This window comes from Bombus vosnesenskii, unplaced genomic scaffold, assembly GCF_011952255.1.
Source record: "Bombus vosnesenskii isolate JDL3184/JDL3185 unplaced genomic scaffold, Bvos_JDL3184-5_v1.1 scf7180000013379, whole genome shotgun sequence".
NCBI lineage: Eukaryota > Metazoa > Arthropoda > Insecta > Hymenoptera > Apidae > Bombus > Bombus vosnesenskii.
The window spans coordinates 762,638-783,825 of record NW_022883009.1 but is presented as its reverse complement, the minus strand read 5'-3'; the positions used below and the strand labels follow the sequence as shown (position 1 = coordinate 783,825).

At 29.5% G+C, this 21,188-nt stretch overlaps 2 protein-coding genes across 17 annotated transcripts in view; one reads left to right on the top strand and one right to left on the bottom strand.

Moving 5' to 3' along the window:
• Window positions 1–10,273, top strand: part of LOC117237573 (serine/threonine-protein kinase tousled-like 2) — a 30,390-nt gene extending 20,117 nt beyond the window's left edge. For 5 of the 14 annotated variants that reach the window (XM_033501681.1, XM_033501677.1, XM_033501678.1 and 2 more), the window contains exons 4-16: window positions 2,772–2,862; window positions 2,974–3,236; window positions 3,388–3,621; window positions 4,770–4,862; window positions 5,082–5,543; window positions 5,640–5,843; window positions 5,932–6,023; window positions 6,319–6,466; window positions 6,544–6,655; window positions 6,744–6,882; window positions 6,983–7,094; window positions 7,185–7,292; window positions 7,397–10,273. In XM_033501681.1, the coding sequence (XP_033357572.1) occupies window positions 2,772–2,862; window positions 2,974–3,236; window positions 3,388–3,621; window positions 4,770–4,862; window positions 5,082–5,543; window positions 5,640–5,843; window positions 5,932–6,023; window positions 6,319–6,466; window positions 6,544–6,655; window positions 6,744–6,882; window positions 6,983–7,094; window positions 7,185–7,292; window positions 7,397–7,612 (2,274 nt within the window). In that variant the 3' untranslated portion in view covers window positions 7,613–10,273. Of the gene's footprint in view, window positions 1–40; window positions 376–1,670; window positions 1,895–2,008; window positions 2,283–2,615; window positions 2,639–2,771; window positions 2,863–2,973; window positions 3,237–3,387; window positions 3,622–4,769; window positions 4,863–5,081; window positions 5,544–5,639; window positions 5,844–5,931; window positions 6,024–6,318; window positions 6,467–6,543; window positions 6,656–6,743; window positions 6,883–6,982; window positions 7,095–7,184; window positions 7,293–7,396 lie in introns of those variants that run through there. The other 9 variants (XM_033501690.1, XM_033501687.1, XM_033501682.1 and 6 more) reach the window with 9 other exon arrangements.
• A 1,604-nt stretch (window positions 10,274–11,877) lies between these two features.
• On the bottom strand, window positions 11,878–20,608 carry LOC117237572 (DNA topoisomerase 2). Of its 3 annotated transcripts, none has more exons than XM_033501676.1 (24): window positions 20,337–20,608; window positions 19,003–19,329; window positions 18,647–18,890; window positions 18,180–18,566; window positions 17,863–18,102; window positions 17,682–17,787; window positions 17,464–17,616; window positions 17,216–17,385; window positions 16,923–17,133; window positions 16,259–16,847; window positions 15,758–15,989; window positions 15,483–15,682; window positions 15,261–15,396; window positions 14,892–15,191; window positions 14,811–14,819; window positions 14,472–14,705; window positions 14,210–14,398; window positions 13,984–14,110; window positions 13,753–13,905; window positions 13,590–13,668; window positions 13,444–13,511; window positions 13,213–13,329; window positions 12,930–13,048; window positions 11,878–12,782 (listed from the first exon to the last, which is right to left on the bottom strand). In XM_033501676.1, exons 2-24 carry the CDS (start codon window positions 19,302–19,304, stop codon window positions 12,630–12,632), a joined length of 4,518 nt encoding a protein of 1,505 aa, XP_033357567.1. In that variant the 5' UTR covers window positions 19,305–19,329; window positions 20,337–20,608; the 3' UTR covers window positions 11,878–12,629. The 3 variants fall into 3 exon arrangements, with proteins under 3 accessions (XP_033357567.1, XP_033357564.1, XP_033357565.1); XM_033501673.1 differs by lacking the exon at window positions 20,337–20,608 and adding an exon at window positions 20,154–20,281; XM_033501674.1 differs by lacking the exons at window positions 14,811–14,819; window positions 20,337–20,608 and adding an exon at window positions 20,154–20,280.
• Window positions 20,609–21,188: the final 580 nt, after the last annotated feature.

The window sequence follows — 21,188 nt, the reverse complement described above, 5'->3', positions numbered from 1 at the left end:
AGTAGTATGCGAACAGTACGGTGGTCGGACAGTTCCAGTTCCGTTTCGATTAGGCGAGACTACGCTGGGGTTTTTGGCTCGCTTGTGGCCCGTGAAACGTACGCGTAATGCCGTTTATCGTGGCCATTGACGGCACTTGGTGCTGCTGCTGGTGCTGTTGCTGTTTACCCGGCGCGCTAACTGCACGCCGCTTTTACAAGAGGAACTGCATAGTTGAAGAAGATACGAAGTGAACCAACTTCGTGAGTGTTCAAAGGATAGCTTACGTGTGGCGTTTGGATCGTTCGATACGACTTGGTGATTATGCTCATAGAAGGGTCAAGTCGTGAGGCATAGAGGAGTGTACTGTAAAATCCGCATGTCCCGATTCACTGGGTTCGTATATGTTACTACTTCCCATGTAACCTCCTTGCTTACGCACACTAACGCAAGCGCACATAGCAAAGCTAACTTAAAGGCAAATCGCTGCCGGAGAAACGATTCCCCGGCCCTCTAGCCCAGTTCCGGGCACAGACATTGATCCATCGATAAGGAAGTTTCCTATCTTTTGTTGGATTGCTGGCATGTTCAGTAAAGTGCAAGAAAGTGAAACGAATCACCCGTAAGCCATAAAATCCTTACCTTTGTAATTCATCGTTATCCTAATTTAGATACACATAAGTTTTCTGCATTGCAATAGGCATAGGTTTCAATATTTGTAATCTATGTGTGACTGTAATTTAAATCGAATTTCGATTCTTCATCTTCTTACTTCTACTTCGTAGTATTTGTGATGAAGCAAGGATGAGCGTATACCATGAGTATTACGTTAAAGCTTCACACGTCTGCTGTTATTTTCAAACAATCTTGTTACTCGATAATCTCATGGAGGAAATTATATTTATTCATATACTACGATTGTACATATCTGCTTACACTTGTTCCCCTAAAATTCAATATGATTTTAGACATTTAAATAAAATTTGAACATAAGTTTTAATTTCTAATATTTCGAAGACGTGATATTTTCATAAAAATTGCGCTTTTATTTTTTTATTATTTGTATCTTGATTTTTATTAATTATTAATACAATACGATTTTAAGTACATACAGTTTTAATATATTTCAGTTAATTTAAGTATTCAAGAATATTATTATTATTATTGCTTTGTTTATATGCTTCATTTGGCTCTTTTTCTTTACTTTGATAAAATTTTAAAAATCTCATATGAAGATAGCAAAGTATTACATTTTCAATAAGATGAAAACATACGTATATAAGTAGAATGCGAGTGTTTCTTTTATTCAATAAATATATTACAATTTTGTGATACTCAAGTTTACATGCTCTTGCTTATATTTACGATTATCGTACTAATATATTATATATCAAATGCGTACACATTTAATGATTAATGAACGATATGAATTTGAGTAAATCGGAAATTTTGAAGTGTGAAAGAAATACTTCTAATACTGGCGAATAAAATGAAGATGACAGAAGTGTAACCTTATAAACGATTCATCTATATTTACAATGCCTTGTGGTAGCAATACTTTTAATTATAATAACGTGTGCACATCAGTGACAGAGCGTGGAATTCGAACGTGTGCGTTCCGCCTGGCAAACGCGCAAACGCGTGACCGCGTCCATGAGAACTTACCATTAATCCGGGTTCTTAACCGCGCGCGGAGTAAACGTGGCTGACACGCCGCCGATGATAATAATAAGAGTGCGTAATTTATCGAAGAATCGACGTCACAAATCGGATGACGTATGTGTCGTCGCGGTTATCGTTGTTGTTCATTGAAGGCAGTTTGCCTAGCGGCTACATTTGGTGCGTATGCAGAAAAGTATGTACGATAGGAAAGCCAGTTAACTATCCGACTTGACCAGAGTTCGGATGTGAAACAGTGAGTAAAACTGCCCCCTTGCGGAGCGCGTCCGTGGTTCCCAATCTAACCACTCCTCTGCCATCGAGTTCTTACCTCCTACCCCTCTTCTGTATCTCCCATTCTCTCTGTTTCTCTACTTCCACCCCCTCTCCATTTTCCATCGCCTTTCCTCTTACCTCTTCTATAGCTCTGTAACTCCCTGCCCTTCCGTCGTTCCCCTCTGTTAGGGTCCTCCATTTTGTCGTGATTCCTCTAGCTCTAAACATATATTGGACATTTTGTTCATACTGTACTATTGTCATTTACATACAAATTGTGCGCGGAACCGTGCCTATGGTTGACATACTGTCTATTAGCTCAAATAGCAAATACGACTATGGGGCTCCACCATAGGCTATCCTGGAAGGTGTCACTTCTCTCTCTTTCTCTCCTGCACTGTCTTTTTCATTCTCTTCTTTCTCTTTTCATTTCCCATTGAACCTACTTCTTTCTCCTTTGGACATCCTTTGTTTTTCTTTTTTCTTATTAGTCTTTCTCTATCCTAAGTTTCCTTCTGTATAATAAATCGTGTCTTAATAACATGCGATTTTTATAATCTAGTATTTTGTACGCCGGTATGATTTTCGAAGTGTAACCTCTACTGAAAGTAACGAATCTTGATTCGCGTTGCGATATTTTTCTCCATGTTGTTTCTTCTAGGAGGTTTATATTAAATTTTGCGATATAAATAATTGTACGAAATAATAGCTTTTACTCTGTATGGTAATATTTTAATAACTATTATTTTAATTTACCATCATAATGGTCGTTTCTCTATTTTGTTGAAGTATCTGCAAATAAGAATATTTCGGCTATTATTTTATATCAATATTTTTTTCTCTTTTTTTCATTTCAGATGTCTGCTGGGTCACAAATTCAGATGGCACCTCAATCAACTGTAAACTCTGGTCAGTCAGTTCATAGTCAAGACTCGAACATGAGCACTGGTAAGTCAGTATATTTTTATTTTATTTAATGATAAAGACAAATTTCCACCTAATAAGTAAATTAAAAATAGCAAAAACATTTTATAAGCTTGATTATTTTGCAATAACTAGGCTCATCACATAGTGATAAGGAGGTAGATCCAAATACTCCAGAAAAGGTACCAAGAACTCCTTCTGAGAGGAAAAGGAAACGTAAAGCTGACGATGGAGGTGGGGGAATTACTGGGGGACCTATAGGAAGCAAGGGGTCTAGATCTGTTGCTGCTCTTGAAAATAAAAAAATAAATGAGTATTTTTCAAAGCATCATTTGGGTAATAGCCCCATTCGGCATGGGGGTGCTAAAAGTCCTTCACCTCAACAGGGATATCCTATGGTAAATATAAAAAGTATACATATATAGATACATAGACATACACTACTTATATCATTTCTAACAGAATTTTTCATTTCCATAATATAATTATGACTCTGTAACTTTTTCCTTTACATCCTTTCTGATATTTTGTGTAATTATTTTTCAACAGTATCCACCATCGCCTCAACAACTCCTTTCACCACAAGTAACAACACCCAATTCTTCAGTGGCAGAATTTTCTTCACTGATGCAGCCGCCAAGACCTCATCCTCAACCTCCACCTCCTCCTCCACCAGCCTCAACACAACCTGCAGGCTCGATGGTCAGCAAGCAGGTGCAGGTAAGGCCTACCAACCTCAGTAGGACAAGCCAGGTCAGGCAAGCGAAGACTAACACCCCAAATGTAAGCAAAATTCGGTAATTCCTGCAAGCATTTTATAAGAAACGACCCATAAAAATCTTGGCTATAAATAGTATAATTTTTTGTTCAAATTTTTAAAATTTCTTCATAAATGGTAAAAAAGTTATATAATTTAAACTAAAAATTTGATCTTGTGTGTTCATGTAGCAAATACTTAACCATAATTTAGGAGTAATAACTATGTAAGAAATTTTATGTATCTAGAGCATACAAATATTCAAAATTAATTTATTTATCTCTCAAAAAATAACTGCATTCCTTTGTAATATCATTTTTTTTCATTAGAAGATATCTTATTTACAAATATTATTTACTCCTTTTATTTCACGTTTTACATTTTTCTTATTATCTCTTATTGCAACTTGGTATAAGAGAGTACATTTTATACATTTTTATATACTTTAATTTTCTAAAATTAGTTTCGTAATGGGCATTTCTTGTCAGATGTTTGTAGTAAATTTGCAGCTAACTTCTGACTGGACTGTAGCGCTGTATCCATTTGTTATCATAGGAGTGCAGGCTACCTTGTAATGTCACTCCTTATTTAATAAATTTTGTTTTGCTTTTAAGTCATTAAAATTGTTTATTTCCATTTATTTCAATTTCTAAATTAAAAATAGGTGTGCATGTTTGCCGTCTTTGACTTGGTATTTGGCTATAGTCTTATATTTCAAAAGTGATAAAATTAAAAAAAAATTGTTTTATAGTGTACAATGTATCAATTATTATAGAAAAAAATATGTATAAAATATACAATGTCCTACAATTTTTTACATGCATACCTTAAATCATGCATACATTTTTGGTGTTTTCCTTGCTGCCTGTGTGGTAGTTCTGTTCTATCTATATGTTTGGGTTTTGCTCTGTAGTTTTACTTTTAATAGCAAAAGGGCTGGCCTATTAAATTAAATAACGTGTAGAACTAACTTTATCACAAATTTCTATCAAAGATGGAACTTTGATCGTTTTTCTAAATGAAATTATCAAAAATTGCACTAAAACTGAAACTGCATGTTACATCCATTTGGGTGCAACAAGGTATCTGGTATTTATGAACTATGTTGACAAATGTATCAGATGTTACAGTAGTTTGTTTGTATTTATTATAAAATGTGTTATTTACATTTCAGACAGAACTTACTTGCCAGAGGATACAAGAATTTGAAACTCAAGCCTCTTCAGACTTAGAATTACGTAACAACAAAATTGATGAATTAAATAGAGTAAGTAAAATAAATTCTGAAATGTGCTATGAGTGTAAAATTATACATTAGTAGTAGAAATAGAATAGGGAAAGCATCTAGTTCTCTTTCTCTTTCCAAAAAGAAAAATGCATAAAACGTAAAATATTTTTTAATGTTTTTATTATTATTTATTATTATAATAAGATTTATTAGTATTTGTATTTTCATATAATTAACAGTACATATTTTCTTTTTCAGACAACTGATGAACTTAGGCATCAAATGGCTAATCAACAAAAATTAATTGAACAGCACAAATCTCATATAAATAAGTGTATAGATGTTGTAAAGAAGCTACTAAAAGAAAAATCAAACATAGAAAAAAAGGAGGCTAGGCAAAAGTGTATGCAAAATAGACTGAGGTTGGGTCAATTTGTAACTCAAAGGGTGGGTGCAACGTTTCAAGAAAATTGGACGGATGGTTATGCGTTTCAAGAATTAGCTCGACGGCAAGAAGAAATCGCAACTGAACGAGAAGAAATTGATAAACAAAAAAAGCTACTACTCAAAAAAAGGCCATCGAACAGTGAAACTGGTAGGAAACGTAGTCAGCCTCAACCTTCTTTGCATAATGGCACAGAAGCTACATTCTTAAAGCCAGATGCAGTACCTGGATCTTATACGTGGCAAGAGTATTATGAAGCTGATGAAATACTCAAGGTAGCAAAGTTTTCAGATTGTTATTTGCAATAAACGTAGTTTTGACATAATCTATTATTATATACACATATTACATATCTAATATTGTCTTTTTAGTTAAGACAAAGTGCGTTGAAAAAAGAAGACGCTGATCTGCAATTAGAAATGGAAAAACTCGAAAGAGAACGAAACTTGCACATTAGAGAACTGAAACGTATTCACAACGAGGACCAATCGAGATTCAATTCTCATCCTGTATTGAATGAACGTTACCTTTTATTAATGTTGTTAGGAAAAGGTGGCTTCAGCGAAGTGCATAAGGTATAGAAACGAAATTATTAATTTCAAAGTAACATTTGTTTTAGTAAACAATTAATTAATTATTTTTTAAGTATTTCGCTTTTTACAGGCATTTGACTTAAAAGAGCAACGATATGTCGCTTGTAAAGTGCATCAACTAAATAAAGACTGGAAAGAAGATAAGAAAGCTAATTATATTAAGTAAGTACTTTTATAATGAAATTTTTTATTTTGGAATTAAGCAGTTTAATTGATTAATAAAATAAAAGTAATTACAGTTTCGCAACAAAATACATATTTGAAATAATACCAGTTTTAATTATACATAAGTGACATTAATTATTTTTATATAAGGATATATTTTTACATTGTTTTACATATATATATATATATATGTATGTATGTATGTATATATATATATATATATATGTATGTATATATATAACTTGGCTGTTATATATGTATATATGTATATATTTTTTTATTCTTTATGCAGGCATGCGTTACGAGAATACAATATACATAAAGCTCTTGATCATCCTCGTGTTGTGAAATTGTATGATGTGTTTGAAATTGACGCCAATTCTTTTTGTACTGTCTTGGAATATTGTGATGGCCATGATTTAGATTTTTATCTTAAGCAGGTGTGTGTATTAACGTATTTTTCACATAACATTTATTATGTATTACTGTAATTAAATATTTTATTAAATATGTTCAGCATAAGACTATACCTGAAAGAGAAGCAAGATCTATTGTTATGCAAGTTGTATCTGCATTAAAGTACCTCAATGAAATAAAACCCCCAGTCATACATTATGATTTAAAGCCTGGTAAATTTGTATTGTATATAACTTATGTTATTTTTATTATATAAAGTAAAATTTTAAATTATATACTATTATTGTTGTAATTTTGCAGGTAATATATTATTAACTGAAGGTAATGTTTGTGGAGAAATAAAGATAACAGATTTCGGATTAAGTAAAGTAATGGATGAGGAAAATTATAATCCAGACCATGGAATGGATTTAACATCTCAAGGAGCTGGTACCTATTGGTATGTACTTCCTCATTTTAGAGACATACTTTATGATATTAGGAACATTTTTATATTTTTCTATGTTAAACTTGATTAGTAAAATGCATATTTTATGTAGGTACCTTCCACCAGAGTGTTTTGTTATTGGTAAAAATCCTCCAAAAATATCATCGAAAGTTGATGTTTGGAGTGTAGGAGTTATATTTTATCAATGTCTATATGGCAAAAAGGTATAATGACTATTATACTATAGTAACTATATAACATTGATTTGCTATTAGATTGACACTAAAGATCTACATTTTAAAAACTGTTTTTAGCCCTTTGGACATAATCAATCTCAAGCAACAATTTTAGAAGAGAATACAATTTTGAAAGCCACTGAAGTTCAATTTGCAAATAAACCAACTGTTAGCAACGAAGCAAAGGTACCCCATTTTAGTATCAATTCATATGAATTAGAAAAATTTAAGTATTTGTCAATATGAAAATAAAATCCTAAATTTATTCGTAAATGTTTTTACTTTCACAGAGTTTCATAAGAAGTTGCCTAGCATATAGGAAAGAAGAGCGCATAGATGTGTTGACATTAGCTAGACATGAATATCTACAACCTCCAGTGCCAAAACATGGCCGTCAAGCGAATAATCAGCAACAACAGCAACAACAACAACAGATTCAGCAGCAGCAACAAACCACATTTAATATTGGCATGTTTAGTGGTATGAACGCGTCAAGCAGTTCGTAGTGGAAAAAAACTAAAGACAAAACCTTCGATATACTAATACATGCCAAATCTTGAACATTGAATTGCACACCATCTCATCTTAGGAACATAGCGGTTGCTATAACGAATTGTAAATACTAAAAACCGGATAATATCACCATCACCAATGCCACGATTACCACTACCACTACCACTCCACTACCACTACCGCCATCACTACCACTTCCACCACACCTTTACAACTATACTTACAGGCCAACTACATAGGACATTGCAAGAGAGATGCGAGACTGGTCGTCGCAAGTCCAGAAGCTTGCGTCTTTCTACAATACAAGCTACATTATTCAGCATGACAAAAATGTTGTGTTCGTAAATATTCAATTGTATTATCGTTCCTTGTATCAAACAGTGGGCTGACTTGATAATAGTGTTTAAAAAGAAATGAGAGAAACAGATAAACATGTGATAAGTCATTGTGAATTAAAGTGAAGTTCAAATTAAGAAGAAAAGGAAACAAAGGAGTATAGCGACGGAAATCATTACAAGTGAAAATTACTCGGTGAAAATAAAGAGAGCAACGGAAGATAAAGTATCCGAGGCAAAGCGCGTCAAAGCAGTGTAGAGGGACTTTGCTTTTATGGAGACGTTCCTCTCTTCTGAAGTTACGTATGGATGAATGAGTGTGACGAAAGATTGTTAAAACTAGTGTGCGTGTATATATTTATACTATATATATATATATACTAATAAATCCGATATAATATATATATATGGTGTAAAGAACAGGACAGCATTGACAGTGGAAAGACAACTGTGGTGGATCCTCGCATGACCTCCGTGCAGCCAAGTATTCCATGAATATTTGACTGCACATCATGTTACTTTATTCAAATATTAACATTATTACTTATATCATGACTAATAACGATTAACATACACACACGAGGAGATTTGGTTGGTTGTTCCTATTCTGAAATGAGTGGGCTTATCTACACCGGATTGATTGGTCTAAGGTTCGAATGCAAAGAAAGTAAAAGAATCGCGATGCTCCCAAATAAAAAAAGAACATACAGAATCGCAGTCCACGGTTTATATGCTCCATGCACATGTACATTTTTAATCCATGATTTTCTAATAGAGTGATTCATTTTTTTCTAGAGTGGACTTCGGCGCGATAATTATGATCTTACATTTTCGTGATATATAACAATTCTTATAATCAGGCATTAAAAATTTTTAAAGTAAGATTCATGATACTGTACCGACCTGGTTGCTATTTCTTTATTCATAATTTGTTTTATATATGTACGTTATATATAGATAATTATGAAATAGAAGATTAAGTTATTTTATCAAGTGCCCTTGCTTTGTATTATAGTCGCGTCTGTCGACAACCTGCAGCTTTTGGGAGTACTAGAAAGTTGTTAAAATGTTGTAAGTTGTTGGTACAATGTGGGCACGGTATTGGTTGATAAATCAATACCAACGTGATTGGCAAAGAATGGTCAGAGGAGAATACATTACAAGTCTGAACAGAGTCTACTACTAGATCCATCGCTTCTATTCTAAAAGCCAACCGTTCCTGCTTCCCTCTCCTATTTCTCTTGCGGTTTTCAAATTTATTAAACAGGAAAGCGTATACTTTTAAAATTCCTCTACGAGGAAGTGCTTTTTGTAAACTAAGTTCGAAGACAAACTAGTCAGAAAATGAATAAATTCATTTACTTTTTCTCCGAGGACGGGTATGCATAATTGTCAAATTTGAAAATTTTCAATTTTTCGGTATATTTATGTAATCATCGTTTTCATATAATTAAAAAATTAACTGTAATCGAGCAAAAATTCCCTAATTCAGAAATTTTGCTTGAACATAATGGTTAAAATAATCGCGATTAGTTTTATTATATTTTAATATATTTATTATAGTTTAAAATGACAATTGGTGCATACTATTCTTGGGCAAAAAATAGCATATACTTTGGCCAGTAAAATTTACGAAAAACACTTCTTTTAAAAAACAGGGATATCGTTCTGCTACCACAACAAATTGCTACCAGGAAAAGATTAAATCATTTAATAAGACGTCAAACTGATGAAAGAACGAAAAAAAATCATTTAACGAGCATTTATTCTATGAAATCTCATTTGGGATTATTTGTAATGATAAAAAATGAAACAAATCTGCACCAAGCAGTGTTTATATGTTTTGCGATAGAAGCAATTTTGCATTTGTATATAGTGAAGACTCCTTAAAAATGCATCGTTAATAAAACTATTAAATGCATATATCGAAAACAAATTTTTATCCAAGGAATAAGATTTTTTTCATAGAAAATTCATTGCACAAATATTCAAATATTGCCTGATCAGATATATTCTTTAAAAACTACGGGTCAACTTGAAAAGAAAAGCATTACATAATAATATTTCCTGCTCTATGTGCTTTTATAACTATATGCATGCTAGAGTTTGGAGTATTATTATGCATTTTAAAAAAAGAGGAATTTAAATAATTCTTTAATAAACAAAGTTTTTTTTTATCGCCCTTGCGTGTCAGCATAGTCACGATCTTCCTCATAAACAACAGGAATTGCGTCGAGGATGCTGTATGAAACGTTATAGCAATAAATTTACGTATTTGTGTATAATTTAAAGTTAGTAAACTTATTAATTAAATATGAATCACATATAACAGTGTATATTTCTCCTACAATACATATGTGTGGATATAAAATTATTTTCTTTCATTAGGTAAATTTTTGGATAGGAATATAATATAAAATATTATTTCCATTGAATTTGATTAGAATATTTGTATATAAAGAACAAAACATAACTTTTTACTTATACTTAACTTTAATTATAGTATAAAATTATGTTATTTTATCGAGTAAATTCTATAAATTTCAAGAAGTATATACATACACATACTGAATGATCTGCTGAAAGATTTTAATCATTCTAGTCTCAAGGGCTTTTATGGGATTTATCGAATTTTAAAGAATCATGAAATCAAATTCCTTTTTTTCATTAATAGTTTTAAGCCTGTAGTATAATGTATTGAAAGATTTGTTACAAAATTGGCAAAATTAAGAAAACTATAAATGTTTATAAAGTACAATACAATTATTACATAATTCCATTCTGAACAGTTACTTATAATACACTTTTTTCAAACCCGTATTTTTCAATCATACAGTTCAAAAAACTCAAAAGTTATTCATTTGGTTGATTTGATATCTTGTGATGATATTTATATATACATGAAAAAAACAAATCACTTTCATAATCTGTAATTTCATTGACTATTAGCATATTGACAATAGCATACAAATTTATTTAGTTCAAGAACAATTTGATTTTTAAAACAAAACAATATTTCAAGAATTATGCCATTTATATGTTCCTCGTATTTTTTCGCTGCCTATCGATCCTTTTGATTCTTTAAACATTAATTTTATTTTTATACCTACATCATTATAAAGAAAATCAACTAGTGAAAACTTAGGAGATTGCATGAACTTGTTTTGACCTACTCATTTATTTTGAAATTTTTGTGTTCAATGATGTATTCATTTCTGTTTCATGTGTTTGAAACGTGCGCTTAGAATTTTTGAAAAAATAGTTCCAATGGAAAATATTTTAAATAAAAACTGTCTGTTTTTTAATGTAAGTTTTCATTTGGAATTTTTAAATCAATTTTATTTCATCCCGTACAATAAAATATTAGATAATAATAATTCAACATATTAAAATGCTTTGGCACCTATAAAATTTAAAGGTAGAGCAGCTAAAATTATTAGCTGCACATTACATTATTCCTAAAAAAAAAAGCGAATAACTTTTATATCATGTAGTTTCACTATTCTATGCCCTCTTTTATTGAGAACAAATGTAGTGGTATAGTAGAACAAACGAATAATATCCGTATTAAGAAAAAAAGAATTAAAATAACTTTAATATTCAAAGATTATTTTTAACAATATTTAAATATTGTAAATTAAAATTTTAACATGTTTAGTAACATATATTGAAAAGGAGATTTAATATTCTCTTTCTTTATGTATTATTTGATTAATTAGATCATTTATCTTTATTAAAATTTGTTCACAGAATATAGATAATTAATCGTACGAATGTGCTAATTAATACAATTACCTTCATATATTATGGTAAGTACATTATTTATTAATGATATGTCACAGCTAGATGTCTGTAAAAAATGTGTTTTGTTCCAAAATTAATCCAACATACAAAAAGAAAAAATAAATAAAAACAAATTTAAGTTAATTAATATAACGAGTCTTAATGTTTAAATTAATAGTCTATCCGTATTATAAATACAAAAATTTCATTACTGTCATATGTTTGTGAATCTCTACATTTGTAGTTATTAAGCATACACAGAACATCAATTATATTTTTCATTCAATACCAATACTATTAATAGAAGGTATGTGATCAGTAGTTAATATGTGTAATAGTTAATACGTGACTAAGTGTTTTATGAAGATGAACTAAATTTTTCATTCTATATATATACATTATTATTACAATAACAAAAGTTTCTCTTAATTGATACTGAGTTTTGCAACAAATCACACATTATTCCATTTCCAATGAGCTGATATTCTAACATGTGCAAAAATATTTTATTAATTTTTTTTACAAAACAATGAGTATTTAAATATCTTTCTCCAGAAAATTAACATACAGAGATAGTATAGATATTTTAAAATTGAATATTATTTAAATATTTAGATACTCAAATGTTATACAGTCAGTCATGACTCAAATGTATTATCGCATTGCACACTATGCATATATTATTTAATTATCACTGTAAAATGTAATTTTCTTAAAATATTCTAATTTATATATTCTAGTATATGTATGTACAATATCATATAAAATTATTGTATTGCCTTGATCTTAATGAAGGCAAAATCTGTTAAAATTTATATCAAATGTGATCACACAGATCGTGATTAAGATCGTGTTTATTTGCTTATGCCTTTAAAATATTGTACAAAATCGATCAGTTGGAATCATCCTCATCATCATCCGAAACTGCGTATGAAACAGGTTTACGAGCACGACCGGCAGTTTTTCGAGGTGGTACCGGAGAACTATCTACTGCACTAAGAATACTTTCTTCCTCCGACTCAGACTTCTTCTTTCTTTTCTTTACCTGTATAATTAAATAATTTTTGTGCAATTAAATAGCAAATGAATTTAAAATACTGATAAATGTCTTTTTGCGTTATTTTTTCGTGATATGTCATAAATTTTTATTAATAGTTTTTATTTTGTTATTATCAATTGCATTGTTACTTACGGGAGTTTGTTTATTTGAAAACATAACTTCCTCCGAGTCTGAATCGGAAGAAACAACTTTTTTCTTTAACTGCCTTTTCATTGCCTTTCCACCATTTTCAGTTTTCTTTTTAGCCGGAGCTAAAACATAAATAATGAGGCATAATATTAGTGACATTGATAGCTATAATATTAGTGAAGATATAAATTAATGACATTGTATAAAATATTTTGTAAATATGTAAACACAAACTAAGAATACCAAATGTAATATTTTGCAATTAACAAAGTATTGAATACTTTACCTTTCATCGGAGGTGAGAATATTGAAGGTGATTCTTCGCTAGATGCTGCAGGAGCTTTTGTTGATTGTTTTTCTGGAGTACTACCAACTAATGAATCAAAAAGTTCTTCCGAACTAGCTATTATTTGAACAGAGATATAATTATTATAATTTTTATATGAAATTAGCGTATCAATATAGCAATATAATTAATATGTTAAACTAATAGTCCATAACAGTAACATTTACTTACGTTTCTTATGTATTTTGAGAATATCATCAGAATCGCTATTAATGACAGCTGTAGTAGGTTTTGTTTTACTAAAAAATAAATTTAATGAGTATATATTGCTTATGTATGCATATATAACGTTATATAATTAAAAATAAAGTACTCACTGCTCCATGTCTGAAGAAACACTGAGTATTTCATCACTAGAAGAAGATTCTGCACTACTATAGTTGTAATTCTTTTTAGCTGTAATGTCGAAAACAAACTTCGTAAATATTAGCATATTAAAAATACACATAAATTTGACAAATATCAAATGGAAATTAATACCTGCTGCTGCTCTACGAGATGTACGAGGTGCTGGAGGAGGAGAAATACTGCCGAAATCAATATCATCATTACTATCAGAATCTTTATCTTTCTTCTTGTCATCTTTCTCTTTTTTCACTTTGGACTTAAATTGTAATGTTGTTTGTTTCAATCCTAATCAATATAGTAAATGGTTATTATTGATAAATTTCATAGAATTTTTTATTTTATTATAACTATGAGCATATATACTTTTTTTGCCACCAGCTTTTTTTTCTATCTTTTCTGGAGAATTGCCCAATCTATCGTCTATAGGTTTGGCATTTGATTCAATCAACATGTCAAATTCATCTTTATCTTCTATTGGTTCTTTTTTTACCTATTATGTTACATAAAACGTTATATTATATTTCCACAAAAAATATAGAAGCGATTTTATTAAAAAAAGAAAAGACTTAATAACGTGTACTCCATTTACCCTTTGATGTTTCTTTATGCCCTCCTTTTTATCCTTAGATACAATTTCTGCTTTTTCAATCTTTCTTTTTAATTCAGTATCAATTATGGGTACTATTCGACGAATATCATCAGAAGTGTAATACTTTGAGGGTGGTTTTTTAATACATTGTTTAGACTTCTGCTCTTCTTTTCGTTCTTTTTCTTCTAACTATAGTAAAATATAGTATATATGAGAAAAATTAAATATTATCTTATTAAAAATAAAAAGAAGTTACGCTTACTCTATTCAATTCATTCAACAAGTTATCTAAATCCTCTTTCCATAAAGAAATAGGTGTACGAGCTTGTAACCTTTTCAATTCTGCTAATTTATCGTCTTTTTGGCGTAATAGTTCATCTTTCTTTTCCTTCGTTAAACACCACAATGTCATTCCTAGTAAATAATCGAAGTTCTCTTTTCCAATAGCTGTAGATGATGTAGCTGATTCTTCATCAACATTTTCTGCTACTTCTTCCTATCAATATGTTACAGAAATTTGCATATTAAATATTTAGAGTAAAATAAAAATTATAATTGTAATAAATGTTTTTGTTTACATAAGTTTCTTTTTATTACTTACTTGAGCTTCCTAATGTAGCATAACAATTAAATTTTAATGCATTTCAAATATGTTGTTTTAAAATAAAGACGCAATACTTACTAAAACTTCTTCCCTGTTTTGTGATAACTTCCAAGCCAAGACTGGATCAGATTCATATTCTCGCCTAATTAATTCAGCAATCATATCTTTCCTTTTTTTATTTTCTATTACTATAGTACCATCACATTTTTCTAGAATGAATCGTGCTTGATTTGAAAGTTTAGATGCCTCTGCTTGTAATATACCTTCCAAATATTCTTTTCTTTTATGATACGTTTCTAACCTTACTTTATAGAAACCTTTTAAAATCTGAAGAACACTATCATATTTTTGTAGACATAGATTCTCATCAAAAGCACACTGCAAAAATGAATTTATTATAAATGAGTTTGAGTTTTAAATACCTTAAATATATTATTTGCCTTTTACCATAGATGTAACGGTTGTTGTTGTTTGCAATTTAAATGCTTTATGAAGACCATCTCTTTCTAGTTCTACTAACTTATCACGATTTATCATTATTATAAAGTGTACTGCTGTATCTGTATTATATTCCTTGTAATCACTAGAATAATGTAAGGGAAAACAAGTAATAAATATCTTTTTATCATTTATCTTTAGCACTGATACTAAAATAACAATTATATTTACGTAATAATAGCTGGGATTTTCTCAGTTCCATGTAACATTGGTTCCAATACTGTTTCTTTATATGTTTGAGTCCAAGTCCCAACTGGAAGTTCAGTAATTTCAACTTTATCTGGTGCTATCACTGAGATTTCTCCATTAATAACATATCTATAATCTCCACAACTTTCTATGACCCCTTTAAAGTTTTTATAATATGGTACCTGTAGAAAATGTGACAAAATATGGTAAAATACATGTACAATGAATATTAAAGAAGTATTTAAAAAAAATGTTACCATTGGTTTTGGATCAGCACCATCCATCATTCTATATAAATTTTCAATTATTTCTCTAGGATTATAATTTGGTATCTTTGTCATCCATCCAGTACCAATACCATCGGCACCATTCACTAATACCATTGGTATAGTTGGTACATAAAAGACAGGCTCAATTTTTTGATTATCATCATATTCATGTTTTAATAAAGGATCATCATGTTTGTGAAATATATATCTTGCTAATGGACTGTGAATAACAGAGGAGATTACATATATATAGATTGTTTCTTGTACAAAATATCTGTTTTATTTTGATGAGGTAATAAATAACTGAAAGTATTAAAAAAATGCTTTAAGGAAGATTGTTTATTTTAGAGAAAAAAACAATTTATATTATGTCCTTAATTATGCCAAATATCATTTACAAAAACATTTCTTTGATACTTTAGTTCTTCATGAGATACTCTACTTTGTTCAGATAAAACAGACATTCTGTATATGCAATTTCATGTATACCTGAGCATTGTGAAAATGTAACGAGGACTCGCCGCATCCTTTCCTCCGGCGAGTCTCGTACCAAATTGACCAATTGGTTGTAGTAAATTTATATTATTACTTCCTACGAAATTTTGTGCGAGATTAATGATAGTTGACATAAGAGAAACTTCACCATGATGATATGCTGAATGTTCAGCTACAGAACCAGCTAATTGTGCAACTTTTACTTCACGTTTGTCATTACGTTTTAAACATGTATATAATACTTTCCTTTGTCCAGGTTTAAAACCATCGATCATATTTGGTATAGACCGAACATTGTCATAGTTACTGTATAAAACCAATTCTACATTAATGAAATCAGAAAAGGACACAGTCCGTGTATCCTTTTCGTACAGAAAGCGTTCTCCGAGACCAATTTCCTTTCTTCTCTTTGTTTCATCCATATGGTTCATTAACCAATCTTTACGTTGATCAACACATTTCTTACTGAAAGCCATGATGATGTTCTGATCATCTTGATCTCCATCATATCTAAATCGAATTCTATGTCTAGTCATATTTTCAAAATATTCTTTTGCTTCCTTAGCAGTGGAAGTACCCAAACCTATAAGTAACAGATCTTTTTATGTATTCCCAACAAAAAAAACAACAAAATTTTTAAAATAATAGAAATACAAACCTTTGTAGTACTTAATTTTGTAGGTATGAAAATTTTCCGTTTCTGACTTCCATTTCTGGAATTCTGGCATTGAAAAGAAGCTTAATATTTGATTTCCTTTTGAAGCTTTAACAATAGGTGTAATAAATTCCTCTACGAAATTTAATTTCAATAATGACGGCCAATTATGATGAATAAAATTAATTAATAAGCCTTTGATATGTGAACCATCCTAATAAATACATTTGACAAAATTATGTTATTACACAATTAAAATATGCACATGGAAATGTAAAATTTAATAGAAAATTAACCTGATCCTGATCAGTCATTATCATCATTTTTCCATAACGTAATGTTTTTAAATCTTCTCGAGTTTCATATTTCTTTTTATACTGGAGCCCAAGAATTTTTATTAAATTATTAATTTCTGCATTTTCCAAAATCTGCTTATGTGTTGCTTCTCTTACGTTCAAAATTTTACCTAAAGTTGAAAACATTTATAAATAGTATTATATATAATTTAAGTAATTTTCACTTACATGACGTTTGCACTATTTACCTCTTAAAGGAAATATACCATATTTATCTCTACCTATCGCCGCAAGTCCAGATACAGCCATGGTTTTGGCTGAATCTCCCTCAGTTAATATAAGTGTACATTCTAATGATTTGTTAGTTCCAGCATCATTAGCATCTTCCAATTTTGGTATACCTGAAATACAAGATTATATAAATAACTAAAATTATTTGTATCATATGAATATACACGAAATTTACCTTGCAATTTTCTTTGTTTTGACTTGGGGCCCAATTTTTGTAACTGACTATCAGCTTTAAATTTCGCCCATGTCAAAACTGCTTCTACAATTCCGATTTTTGTTACCTAAGTATAAATTAAAATTTAATACATATATAGACAAGTATTATATTAATAATAAAATTGCATTTTAATAATTACAGCTGTAATAAATTTTTCACTAAGTGTGCACTTTGATCCAAAACTTTTAGGTTGCAATGTCATATTCTCTTTAGTTTGTGAATCAAATGTGGGATTATTAATAAGACAATTAACAAAAATCCACAAATGATTTTTTATTTGGAATGGTTTAATTGCTACTCCAGCCTTATTTTTCTTTTTTAATGTTTCTGTTAATTGTTTCACTATTAATTCTGTGACATGATCTACATGTCGGCCACCCTGTTTGCAAAAGAGTTTGTTCAATTTTTTATACATAAACATTAATTTCATCTATTCTATTTCATTATATCTATTACCTTTGTTGTTGCAATACTGTTTACAAAAGACATATGCTGGTAACCTTTGTCAGATAAAGCAACGGCTACTTCCCAGCGAGCTCCACAACTTTCATATACAACTTTTAAAGGATTACCACCTTCATCTTCCCTACCTTTGATATAGAAATCAACATAGTCCTTGAAATTCTTGACAGGAATCTTAGTACCATTAAGATAGACTTTAACACCTCTAGTTGAAGCTGCTACATCATAAGCTCTTCTAGACATTAGAGCAACTATGTCATCATCCAAAGACTGCATTTTAAATTTTGATAGATCTGGTGAAAATATGACTTTTGTAAAATCTTCGCCAGAAAAGTCTTTAATCCTAGGCTCACTTGCAATTCCCATATTATTATTCCACGTCTATAAATATTTATTTTAAATAATTACAGACACATATTACTATAAAACAAATATTTCAAATGTTTTTATAAGATAATTACTTGTTTTAAACATTTTTTGTATTCCTTAGATGCGGTTTCCACAGTAAAGCGGTGGCTAAAAATATTACACAATTTGGCACCATAGCCATTTCTACCACCTGTTACTTTCTCTTCTTCATCATCATAATTAGACGATGTTAACAAATGGCCAAATATCATTGTAGGAACATACATATTTTCCTCTTTATGAATTACCACTGGAATGCCTTTACCATTATTCCATACAGATATAACATTATTTTTTCTACAAATAAAATTTATTATTCATTAATTTTATCATTTATGATTCATTTTATAATTCATATAATTATTATTATACATTATCCATTTCGTAATAGATATTAAATAGTTCTTACGGATCAATTTCAATTTTAATTGTATCCATTTTAGGATCCCTCTGTTTATTATCTGCCGCATTTACTAATATTTCATCAAATATTTTGTACAATCCCGGAACATATTTTATTTCTTTTTGTACCATTGATTCTTTTTCTTTATCATAAATCCACATCATTTCCGTCATTGGTTCAACAGAACCAATATAAGTATCGGGACGTAGTAAAATATGTTCCAACTGAGACTTTTTTTGATATATACCTTCAATAGTTTTTTTCTTTGATACATTATCACCACTTCCATTTTCTACTGTATTACTCATGTTTGCAGAAAGTCTTTTTATGTAACTATAAAATTTCAATGCAATATATATAATAAACTATGACAATTTCAATTGATGTCAAATTACATATTATATCTAAATATTATTTATTCATATACATTATTATAATTCTTAATACGTGAAGGTGATCAAACAATTCTTTCTTTCAAGGTATATGAACTATAATGTTTAGGTATATTAGAAAGCATTGTTTTATAACGAGAAGAAATACTTGCTCGTAATACATAGCTTCTAAGAATATGCTTTTCTCTTAATATTAATATTACTATTATGTATCCACTAAATACTTAAATTACAATTGAAATCGATAACTAATTATTCAGATTAATATTTACAATATTATTATTCTTTCTTTTACAAATCTATATATGAATTATTTATTATAGAGCTTTAATTTTAATTATTAATAACATTCTCCATGTATGAAAAAATATTTCAAGTATAGCATTCCTTATTCGTAATTGTTTATTAAACAGAAAATTTCTATATAACCAAACTACATGTTATGTTATAAACGCTCCATTATTAGTATTATTGACATATTAAATAGACAGGATATTATTGATATAATTGTAAAATAATAATAAAATTATCCTTTTAAAATAAATAAAATTTTATTTCAACTAATTTTAATATAAATTTGTATAGATCGTTTGTTCAAAATTTAGAGTACAATTGAATTAAATTTGGAGCAATAAGTATAAATATAACATAAAAATAAAGTTAAATAATCGTAACGGGAAGATACTATAAGTATATTCGAAACGTGACATAAAAGTTTTCATTTCTATTAAAAGTTAAAACTGATATTTATTAAAAATTTCATACCCGAAACAAGTTTTACTAATATGGCGGGAAAACATTTTCTGTGTAACTGGCTAACGCAACAAAAGACGATGGTTTGACATACAATCCCTTTTTTCGAAAATAATACAAGTGTTTCATAAAATACTTAAAAATAAAAGAAATTTTAAGAATAACCTTAAGTCAGAAATCGTTTTCATGATTTACCTGCAATAAAATTGTAATAAAAATACAAAATTGCGTCGGCAACAGAAATTTTCACAAGTATAAAACGTCTGTCAAGATTACAGCTATGAATTAACACCACTGTCGATAAATGACTGAAATTAATTAATTGTCAAACGCACTATTTTGTTATTTTATTGTCCAATTGGCAATTGAATAATTGATCTTGCAGAAAAAATATTATTTTTACCCTACGCTTTGTCTCAAGCCTATACCGTAAATTGATGTCTACACGGTAAACTATCCATCTCCAAACGGCTAAAGTCACTTAGTATAGACGCTGTTCCAAAAGACCATCAAAACTTAACGTACCAAACAATGTTATTTTATTTGATTAAACAATTACAACTTGTATTATATCTATTTAAAAAAGAGATCTTATAACTTATTTATTTAAAGATGACATAATAATGTAAAAATCAATGTAAGAGTATATCAGGGAAATGGAAATTTGAAATGTTAAGATACAGAGAATAAGTGAAAGGATACCGTGTACTTTTTAAAGTCCTTTTTTAAATCAAAGCGTTCGCTTTAAACACGTGTTATTATTTATATTTCATTCATATTATTTAATAATTGTTAAAATGTTAACATCAATTTAAATAAAGAAGCTACACTGGTATTTTCGCAAGTCTAATTCTAAATACATGATCATGTGTCATTTATATCCTATAATACGTTTTTTACATAATTCACTTTCAAATAACAATTTTTAAAAATTAATAACATATTTGATAAATCATTTCGTAATCAATTATTTATATAAAAATGTATAATATACAATAAGTCACAGAAAGTATATAGTTTGAAATGCATATATATTTTCCATATATA

Coding starts and splice junctions, on each gene's coding strand:
- LOC117237572 (XM_033501673.1), bottom strand. CDS start 20,188: ATGTTTTCCCGCCATATTAGTAAAACTTGTTTCGG. Junction 16,848..16,922: donor CAAAATTAAGTACTACAAAG/GTTTGTATTTCT, acceptor TGTTACTTATAG/GTTTGGGTACTTCCACTGCT. Junction 13,512..13,589: donor GTTTCTTCAGACATGGAGCA/GTGAGTACTTTA, acceptor TTTATTTTTTAG/TAAAACAAAACCTACTACAG.